This window comes from Raphanus sativus, chromosome 4 (assembly GCF_000801105.2).
Source record: "Raphanus sativus cultivar WK10039 chromosome 4, ASM80110v3, whole genome shotgun sequence".
NCBI classification, from domain to species: domain Eukaryota; kingdom Viridiplantae; phylum Streptophyta; class Magnoliopsida; order Brassicales; family Brassicaceae; genus Raphanus; species Raphanus sativus.
In genome coordinates this window covers 26051362-26062758 of record NC_079514.1, presented here as the reverse complement: position 1 = coordinate 26062758, position 11397 = coordinate 26051362, and the positions used below count along the sequence as shown (strand labels likewise).

Sequence of the window (11397 nt, the reverse complement as noted above, 5' to 3'; positions counted from 1 at the left end):
CTGAGAACCTGAGAAACCGTGCCTGAACGATGTCACCCAGGTTGGACGCAACTACAATTATTTTGGCTGCCGTGACGCTCCTGCCTGTATGGGACGAATTGGCAGAAGTAGTGGGCAAAGGGGTTGTAACCACATTTTGGTGATCATCATTGTGTACGTAAGACGTAGTTCAGGCCAACCAGAAGCATTTTTCTTGGCATTATTTAGACTGCCAGATATATCGAGTCATGTATGTATGCTGATGATGAAGAATTTTATACTTCTAACTTGTGTTTTTGCTCCACATTATATGCTTCAAATATTTCATCTCCATCTGACTCCAATGTCTTATCCATTGTAACAGGAGATGACACAGTAGTATTTAGTATTTGAGAAATTAGGATTAATCCGAGGTTGTATTAAACATGACATAATTGCAATAAAGATGGAGACTGGTCTAGAAGAGAAGGTACGAAAGAAGATGTCACTGCCACCTACGAGACACAATAATTATAAGTTCAGGCAGATATCCATATTAGATAAGAAAACAAAACTAAGGGGTTTCGACAAAAGCACTACCTTGTCACAACAAGAACGAATGATACTAATGTGACTGTGGGAGGATCCTGCAGGTAGGGCAATACCATTTCCCTTTGAATCTGGTTTCGGGGGTGAGGCCAACGCATGTATAGTGAAACCATTCACCTCCTTGACACTACCAAAGAGAAAACGATCACATGGGTTTGTAATAACAAAACATGAAATGGAAAATAAGATGGTAACAGAGCAGACTCACATTCTCATTGTCACAGGCAATCATGTCCCCAAAGGACACCTGAACAAAAAGAATAATATAACAAGCGTTAATCAAAGACCACAACAAGATCAGCAACCTAAAGCTTTTTGCAGAATTTATATATATATATATATTCAGGACCTGATGGCAGACACAGTACGTCGGTTCGTTTGGATCGATTGGCTGCTCATCAATAAGGGTGAAGTCTTTCCGATGGCTTCCTGGAGGAGGCATGAGCTCGAAGTCCCTGTCACGATCCCACTCTCTATCTCTGTAATCAATCTTCTTAGGCTGTGGTGTGCCATAAAAAGACTTGCGCTTTTCCTGCTTAGGAGCTATAGGTAGTGGAGGAAGAACAGAGGGCTCGTCTGGTGGAATTTTCCCCTCTGGTAGAGAACAACATATTAGAAATAAAGAGGACCCCGACATTGAAGAGGTTTAACTACTTTCGTAGCTTCATTTCACTGGACGAGGCATGAAAATAAGGCTTTATATAGGACTTGAGGGTTTAAGTGTCTCTATGGCTTAAAACAAATTGCAGTGCCTTGAGGTTGATCTAGAAGAAGTTTAATAAAATAAAGAGCCCAAACACGTACGTAAAAGTGACCCTTTAAAACGAAGATGAATACATAGATTCCAACACTTGGCCTAACCCCTTAATTCATTTGGTTATCTAGATAATCATCAATCAATCCAACTCAGATTGACTCACATATTAGGAATAAAATATGAAAAGACATAGATCTAATCAAATCTCCTCGAGAAGACAAGACAATAATTAGACATTACATACCTTGCTTCAAATCTTCAGCAAAATTATTGAGATCTTCATCAAGTCGTTTTATGTGACTGTCAATCTGCAACAGGAGTTAAATTCAAATCTCAATAACAATGTTCACCATTTTCGAGATTCTGATTCGAATGTCAACTCAATTTTCATTTCATGACAATAGGGATCTCACATACATGATAGTGTTCTTGGGAGAGAACAAATCATAATTGCAGCGAAAGGAAGATTTAGAGGATGTTATGGAGCTTACAAGATCATAAGCTTGCCGGGCCAATAAGACCTTCTCCGTACACAAACTTAACGCATTTTCCTGGCTGGACTCAATCTCTTTACGCATTTTATCAATGGTTTCTTCTTCATCAAGACCAGTGTTGTAATGATTATTGCCACTGCCCTTCTTGGAACTTTGTGAGGCAAGCCCTAAGCAATACTTAGTTTGCTGCCTCGTCTGGTTTATGAGCGCTTCAAAACAAGAAAAACCATAGACAGTCATCAATTCACGAAAACAAATACATTAAGGATCTATCGATCTTTACATTGAGATCTCTCGTCCAGTTCGCGAACTGTATTCAGCAATCTCTGAAGCTCCGCAGGGAAAGTGCTAGCATCTACATGAAAAAAGAAAAATGAAGCCCTAAATCGAAACGAATCAGAAAAAATAGAGACTGGATCTTACACTCAAGGTAATCATCAACATAAACTCCAGTTCGCGCTATTGCCATGTACTGTTGACCTTAGGAACTAAATGAAATCGAGCTTCTTGATTTCGGAATCAGACCCACGCAAAAAAAAAATCCTAAATCACAAAAGCTCTTCACTTCGCATGCTCTTCTTATTTATTTCCCCTAGCAATCGAACGAACAGAGGACACAAGAAACACGAACGAACCCGAAACCCCCAAACCCTTGAATCCTAACCTCTCTAGAAATCGTCTGTGGTGCCGGTGGGGAACAAGTGCTTGGCTACCCCATATCTCATAAATCGATTAAAGGAGTTTTAAAATTTTAAAATTTGGAGAATCCACTATTATTTGGTTTAAGAATTTAAGGAGTTTTAAAATTTTGAGATTCCACTATTATTGGTTTATATATTTTAAAAATCTTACCAAAATCTTTTGTTATTAGTTTGATGACTTCTAAATTCTACTCAAATCTTTTGTTATTCAAAAGTTTTGTTATTATGGATTTTATTATTCCATTAAATTCTATTGTTATTGGAAGGTGGATTCCTTGTATTTTTACTCATAAGAGTAGATTTTGAAAATATCACCTATACTCATAAGATTTCTGAAATCTGTGAAGTAAAAAAAAATGAGAAAAATACAAAAATAACATTAAACCAAGTTTTTTTCACAAAAATAACATCACAAAGAAGAAAATAACCAAATAAGTTTTATTAAAAGGTAAATATGCATTTATAACCCTTGGGTTAACTAATTTACGACTTAGGGTTTAGAGTTAACGGGTGAGTTTTAGTAATGTGTTCAAATATTTAAAAACAAAAAAAATAAATATTAACATTTTCAAAACAAAAAGGTGTTATTTTGGTCATTTTATCATTTGAGTGCTATTTTTGTGACAAAAACTTAAAAAGTGCTATTTTAGAGATTTGCCTTAAAAAACATACACATTGAATATTTATCTACGTAAACACACTAAACCAAACTCAATAATGGTGAAGCAACCAAACTCACATGATCTAATATGTAATTCATTATATTTTTTTATAGTTTCATATTTGACAAAACAACTCTTTGATTTAATAATGGTGAAGAAATATAACTCATACGATAACTAGAATAGTGATTCGAGAAAATCACAAAAGTCAAAGAAAACAAGACTGATTTATTATCACAAGAAAACCAATAAGAACAGGAACTCACCAAACATAAGGAAAATAAGAAATGTGTATCATTGTATCAATTAATGTTTATATATATATGGTTTTTTCGAGATTTTATTTTTGGAAAAGTTCTAGAAAGATTGTATACATTCCTTATAACGAGAAATATTTTGAAAAATATATTATTCAAATCCATGATAATTAATAAAATATGTTGAAATCAATACAAAGTATTTGATAGAAATTTGTTAACTCTACTTAACTTCTAAAAATCTGTCAACTTTTAAAATCACTGAATTCCTTCCAAATTCTGATTCCAATAACCTCCTCAAGTAGATTTTAATCTGCACGCCCGTGCGGATGTATATTTTTATAAAATATATTGTTTTCATGTCAATATTAGAGTTAAAAAAAATCTGAATCTAAAAAATCGAACCGATCCCGATCCAAATGAAGTACAAAACCGAACCGAAATTGATTAAATATCAAAATTTTATTATTTAGATAACGAAAACCGAATCCGATCAGAACCAAAATATTTCAGATACCTGAATGTATTTGAAATAGATTTATATACTTATATATATTATCTTTTTAGACTTAATGTATATGAAAAACAACCAGAATATATATATATATATATATGGTACTTATAAGTTCGTTTAAATAATTAGAAATATATATAAATAGTCAAATGTAAATATCTAAAATAGTTAATATATTTTTTTGTTTATATATTTTGAGAAATTCAAAGTATACAATGAATTTAAATTTTTTATCCGAACCTGAACAAACCCGCAAAAATCCTAATAAAATCCAAACCAAAATTTAGAAATATCCGTTAACCCCGGAAACCCGTAACCCAAATATACCTAAACCGAACCGGATGGGTACCCGAACGTCTACCCCTAATTCACAATCTATTTTTTTCCTTTAAAAACACATCAAACATATAATTAATAGTATTTTATACGTACTATCATATAAATTTTTTTTGATATAAATCAACTTTAAATTATTATTTTGATTTAAAATATGTATATAAAGTTTAAATTTTGTTTTATGATTATTTTAGACAGATGATATTTTTAGATAATTAGATTATCTCATTTTTCTTATATTTTAAAATTGACACAAATAGATAATTTCTTATAATATAATAGATTTCTAATTTTTCATAATAACATAAATTCATTATTTTTTTTAATATACTGCTATAACAAATCTATTTTGTTAAATTGATATTCATGTAATTAATTTCTTTTCTTTAATATTTAATCATCATGATTTATAGAATATTCGCTGTTAAAGATTAGCTACACGTGATATGCAAATTTGTGAAACAGAATAATTAGATTATGTTAGCAGAGTGATATTTTATTAGTTAAGGGTAGAAATAGGTAAATTCCCTTTCTGATTTATTGCAGTACTAGTGGTTTTCCCGGGCTAGGCTACGCCCGGGTTTTTTTATATAAATTTTAGTTTAATTTATTCTATTATCTTATTTTTGCATATATATCATTTTCACAAAAATACAATTACAAAATGAATTTTAAATTATTAGAGTGCAAACACTGAAAATATATATTATATTACAGTTAAAACTTATATGCAGTTGATTTATATTTTAAAATAATTAAACACTGTGAATTATTGTTCTTATAAGTTTTATTAATGCTGTACTTTTCAATTAATTTTAGTTTCTTATATGATATTTTTATTGTTTAGAACTACTTATTTCAATTAAATTAATTTTATTGGTTGGAGCAATATTCTGTATATAGACTGTAGGTTTGCTATCATCACTATTTTGTTGTGAAGAGAAAAGGTGATTTAATAGACAATAGATACTAAAATTAAATGTTTGAATAATGTATGATGTCTTAATTTTTTATTTTCAGTACAAAGAGTAATAATTTATTTGAAAAAATAAATTTTAATTTAAAAAAATGTAATTTTCTTTTTATTTTGAGTTTTTTATATTTCGTTTTACCATATTGCTGAAGATAAATATGGTCTTCATGATTTTAGTTAAATGGCTTATTGTTTAACATTTGGATAATGTATATTTGTAAATTATTTTGTTTGTTGTTGATTTGCTAAATAACTTTTTGTTCATGATAAAGTTCATAAATATTTTTATTTGTTCAGTATATAGTAGTTGCTCGATTATGAATTATATTCCTAACATATGAAAGTGAAAATGGGCTTCAAATAAAATAGACGAATTTAGTCATTTACTTATAATAATAGCAATGGTTGTATCTCTTAGTAATCTTGTTTGGGCAGAATATTGTAAATTTAATTGTTTCTAGAGCAGTGAGGTAACAGTCGAGTACTTATGGATGAGCGAGCCACTTATTGGCAACTACCTCATAAAATTGAGTTTATAGCTTTATTGTTGTAAACCAGATGGTTTATGGATTGCTCATAACCAGATGGTTCAACAGATCGAGGTTACACTTAACCGAGATTGTATTAAATCGAGATTTGTTAAACCAACCATGTGTTAATGGATTGGGCTTTGTTTCTCCCTTTATTGTTAAGTGGCGATTTCTTAACTTAAATTAAGAAAGTCTCACATTGCTTAACTTTGTAATATGCGGCCAAACTCAAACCTATATAAAGAGAGCTTTGTTTGCTTATGAATAACATCTCACTCTTTCACAAACAAAAGCATCCGATCTCTCTCTCTTTCTGGATAGATTAGTTCTTAAGCAAGAACACTAGGATTACAACACGTTATCAGCACGAGACTCTAAACCCTAGCTAAAATACGGCGACCACAAAAACCCTAATTTCAGTCGCAACTTAAAACCGCTATATCTGCCTAACCGTAAGGATCCAGACGGCGGGTAATATATCAAACTGAAACTCTTGACGAGAAGAATCCAGAGCCGCAGACCACGCAGCAATAGGACTCAAGACGCGCCGTCACCTCCCAGTGCAAGCCGCGCCGTCAAAGATCATCCAAAACCCTAATAACCGCCAACTCCTTATCTCTCTTAATTTCGATATCTATTGTTCTTAGATCTCATACTAATCCAACTTTGAAACTTTCATTGTTGATTATTCAAGGTTTCTAAAAGAGGAACCAAGGAGAAAAGGTCGGCAAAGATTAAGGTAAGATCTCAAGAACCCTAATCTTTACTTGTGGTTCAAGCAATTCGGATTTCAAATTTCTCTTCATCTTAAATCCGATTTAAAGATTTTGCGATTTGATTTGGTTGATTTTAGTTCTTGTTTTATTTTTCAAAACCTTAAACCCTTAATAGTTTTACATGACTTTAGTTTTGTATGGATAACAAGTGATACCCCTTTAAGGATGACACGCTATATGTCCAAACAAAACTTAAGGTCAATGTTTAACCTAATCCTAAAATCATATTTGAATTTTAAACCCTAATCCTTAAAGTTTAAATCCGATTTTAAGAAACCCTAAACCCTAAAATATAAAGCATGTGATTACATGACTTTCGTTTTGTATGGACAACAAGTGATACCCCTTTAAGGATGACATGCTATATGTCCAAACAAAACATAAGGTTAATGTTTTCCACATCTTTTGGTCGATGATGCACACCATAGTGTGGCTAGACCATGATTTTCTTTTAGGTCAATGATGCATACCAATAGGTATGACTAGACCATATGAAGTAAAGGTCGATGATACGTACTCTTAAGTACGATTAGACCATAAAACAAAATCAATGGTCGATGATGTTCACCCTCAGGTGCAACTAGATTTTTCACCCGTGATTCACGGTGATCATCCACGATGATCCGCGTTGATCTATGATCCATGATGATCATCGATGATCCGCGATGATCTACGATGATCAGTGATCCAAGGTGATCCACGGTGATCCTCGATGATCCACAGTGATCCACAATCACCGGTGATGGATGATGCGCACCACAGTGCAACTAAATCACGATCTATTTTATTTGGTCGAGGAAGTGTTCCGAATGGTACTACTAGACCATTAAACCGCATGAGTCAATGTAGCATACCATATGGTATGGCTAGACCATGCACTCGTCCATCCTAAATCAAACAAGTTGATTAAGAGATGGATGAGTTATGAGAAAAATAAATTTCTAAAAGAATGCAAACTGGCTGTGTGGCCCTCTTATTTGTTTGCTGGCCGTGTGATCCTGATTGAATAATAGCCGTAAGGCATTGATCACACAAAGATAGCCGTGTGATCATGAGTGGCCGAAAGGTATTGATCACACACACAAGCCGTATGGCTTATTGTTTACATACCGGCCGAGTGCCTTTTATTTCTTGGATAGCCAATGGCATCAGAAATTGTATGTACTAACACAAATCATTTAGATATGATTCAGATGTCGAGACTCCATCACTCGGATTACCCAGCCCTTGATCTCAATGGAGACAACTACCTTGATTGGACGATAAACACTTCAGCCGATTTAAAGTCTAAAGGACTTGGGAAGTGTATCAAATACGGCAATGATACTCTTGCATATGAAAGGCGTAGAGCTGTTTTGATAATGAGAAAGCATCTCGTGAAAGATCTGTATGATGAGTGCAGCTACATCAACGATCCTTACGATCTCTGGTCGAGATTGAACACCATGTTCTTCGAGCCATTACTAGATGAGTCCATGAAAGAATGGAAGGCTCTGAGGTTCCAGGATTATGAATCCGTGGATGACTATCACTTTAATCTTATGAGAATCACCTATAGTCTTAAACTATGTGGTGAAGTGATAACAAACTATGACTTGTTAAGCAAGACTCGTGACACGGTCCATTCAAAGGAAGTGTTGTTATCACAGAAGGCTAAAGGTTTCACAACCTATTACGACCTTCTCTCATACCTTTCAGCTCTTGAGGAAAAGAAGCAGAAAAAGAAAGTCAACCTCGACAAACTCGACTATGTTATGGAGATAAGTGCCGAGTATCAATGTGAGATGATATACGGTGATGCTGAAGAAGCTAAGAAAATAAAATTCGGGTGGACTCATATAGATGATGAGATTGGTTTATTCATTGAATAGAGAACCAAATGTGAGCCATGTCCAAGATGTTATTATGGACTGGCCGGCTATTGTTTAAAGCCTTTAGACATTCTGATTTCATACTTATGATTTGGTGTTTTGTTATTCAAAATTTCATAGCATTAATAAAAGTTTTTCTTTTATCTTCATTGATTGATTTGTTTGAAGAATATTTTTGATTAAAAAATGAGAATGAAAACTCGAGAAGAGTATGTCTAGACCACCATGCCTAAGGCATGGCCTTAAGAGGCACGGAATTTATCACCTAAGACCCATTGAGAGAGACCCAAAATCCCCACTGGCCGTGGACAAGGATACCACAATAACCGTGGTTGTAGATCCAATCATGGCCGAGGAGGGAGTAAAGGTCGAAATGGCATTACAAGCCACATCAAAATTTCTATAATAAACCAATGGGCAAAGCAAAAGGAAATGTCCCTTTAGCTTATGAAAATTGCCAAAGGCATATATATAAGAGAGGTCGAGACTACATTCTCCCTACTGATCTAATACTATGCTAAGGATCAGTGTGATAAGACATAAAAGCCTAGGTAACCAGTAAGGTTCACCAACGAATTTATACACTTTATGGCATGACCGGATTAGCCATCCTGGTCCGAACTTGATGCAAAGTTTAAAATTACTAAGGCACAAAGAGTTATCCCATAAGATCTCACGTTGTGAAACATGTACACAAGGGAAACTCAGTAGGCTTCATTGTTCCAAGCAACACGAAAGTATAATCTGATCATAAGGGTAGTGAGGACAAAACCCATGATCATGACCAGACCACAAATTCGTGTAACATGGTCTAAAACCATGCTGGCCGTCCAAGCATTACGTTTAAGTGAGGACAAACAAATGTATTTTATAGCATGTTCATGAGGGGGAGAATAAACACTCCGTATGGTCCATGACCATACTATAAAACCCGAACATGATAAGCTTGGCCAAAGGCCATAAGACATTATAGCTTGGCCGTATAAGGCATAACCTATAAGGTTGAGACTTCAAAAGTCTATAAGCTTGGGTACACCACAAGAATACATGTATGAAAGATAAGATACATCAGGCCATATAAAGTGAGCATAGATATTCCCGTCTAAAGATGATAAAGGGTCATAATCCAGATATAGACCATCCTAAGACTTTATGGATAAACCACCACATACCTATGTGCCATCTAGGATGGAATACCTCATCTAAGGATGAGATGAAAATCGGGAATATATGTTGGATAAGAGAACATGATCTTTCTCCCACGAATTCAATGAGACCATGAGCCAAACAAAGGTGATCATATTGTGGCCAAGGTACACGGATTACATACAAGATGAATCCGACTATCCAACATCATGGAGAAAGCTATAAGCTGGTAAATAGAAAGTAAAAGTGGAATGGTTTTAACCATCCAAGTCTTGGCAAAGATCCTTGGACCAGATATATATGTACTGGACGTCCATAAACAAAGAAAGAATGATAGCCAGACAGACCCGAAAGAATGACTAAGTCATACCAGCTTAGCACCACTATATAAATGTCCTAGTAGAGACATAATCAAGTTGCTGTAAAAGTCTATAGAAGATAGATCAGAATGTTCCATATATAATGAACCACGGATAGAAAAGTTAAAGTGCTCATAATGATAGATCCAGGTTCATGAAAGAGAAACCATACTAGACAATGAGATAAGACCGGCCGGTCCTAAGGTACAGGTATCATACAATGTAGCCTTGCAAACTACAAAGTATTCAATGATCCTGATAATAATAAAATCTCAATCGATTGTATCATGTCTAGAACGCGATAGAACGCGATGGAACATTATATAAGGTGTCGACACATACACACACTCATAAGTGATAAAGAGAAAGCACTTGAGCATAAGAGATATGCGAGGATCACTAACCCACGTAAGAGTACTCATCATAGAGAAATGAATGGGACGTGGAGTTATAGTAAAGAATGAATATGATGGGCGTATTGGCCAAATACATAAGATAGACGCCATCTAACCAGTGAACAGATGAGTCTTGTGAGGAAAAGAAAATCGTGAGCTGTAGAACATGAAAGTACAGACAAGTGGTCGTACATGTTGCTACATAAAGCATTCAAAAGGAATGGCTTGATCACACAAGGATACTCACAGGGACTAAGGAACAAGGAAATAAATTCCTAGGTGGTGAATGCTACTACCCAATATCGAAATTAATAAAGATTTGGACATCTAAGGAAGATGTAGTAGACATTGGATATATCACTGGATATAAAGGTAACATAAGATACCTTGAGAAATAAGAAAGAAGTTCTCATAGAACAACATAGTTCCTGCGTTGTTCATGGACTGAAATGCAGCTGCATGCATGTATGTACACACGATATGATAAGACTAAGTGATGCTTAGTAGAAAGTTCTATAAGAACGTTTCTGATCAGTCCATATAGTAGTCAATATATTCCTTGTGTTTATACTTAAAGAAAGGATGATTAAGATGATTGATTCTTGGAAAGGCTATGAAGAGACTACGATGATCTATAGTAGAGATCATTAGCCGTATATGAATGTTGGGATCTATGATCCAACATACCAAGAATAGATTGATCAAATGGTCTGAGAATCCATCAGATTCACGACCAAAGGGAACCATACCGACTAGGATCATGTCCGACCTAGTTCGACCTTAATCATCATTGGTCCCGACCAATCCATCCCGTCCAGCTTGTTCCGACCAGTTCCTCTAGGTCTTAAATCCGACCTAAACCATCCAAGTGAGAGGAACGTTCTATTGACCAAAAAGTGGCTTAGTTTTGATTAAACTTCAAACTATAACTCAATAGCCACTTCATGAACAGACCGTGGACATATACTAAAAGTTCATAAAGAGTTTTGGTCAAAGGATATGAATAAGATATATAGTGGACAAGAACATAATCCGGATGGATTATGGATGATGTCATGA

General features: G+C 34.5%; 2 protein-coding genes across 2 annotated transcripts; one reads left to right on the top strand and one right to left on the bottom strand.

Moving 5' to 3' along the window:
• Window positions 1-285: 285 nt before the first annotated feature.
• On the bottom strand, window positions 286-2552 carry LOC108830853 (PHD finger protein ING2). Its single transcript, XM_018604423.2, has 8 exons — window positions 2242-2552; window positions 2102-2173; window positions 1816-2027; window positions 1569-1632; window positions 917-1161; window positions 776-814; window positions 559-694; window positions 286-473 (listed from the first exon to the last, which is right to left on the bottom strand). Exons 1-7 carry the CDS (start codon window positions 2285-2287, stop codon window positions 584-586), a joined length of 789 nt encoding a protein of 262 aa, XP_018459925.1. The 5' UTR covers window positions 2288-2552; the 3' UTR covers window positions 286-473; window positions 559-583.
• Window positions 2553-6340: 3788 nt separating this feature from the next.
• Window positions 6341-8533, top strand: LOC108852590 (uncharacterized). The gene is made up of 2 exons (XM_057007539.1): window positions 6341-6530; window positions 7761-8533. The coding sequence occupies exon 2, from the start codon at window positions 7761-7763 to the stop codon at window positions 8436-8438; it is 678 nt and encodes a 225-aa protein (XP_056863519.1). The 5' UTR covers window positions 6341-6530; the 3' UTR covers window positions 8439-8533.
• Window positions 8534-11397: the final 2864 nt, after the last annotated feature.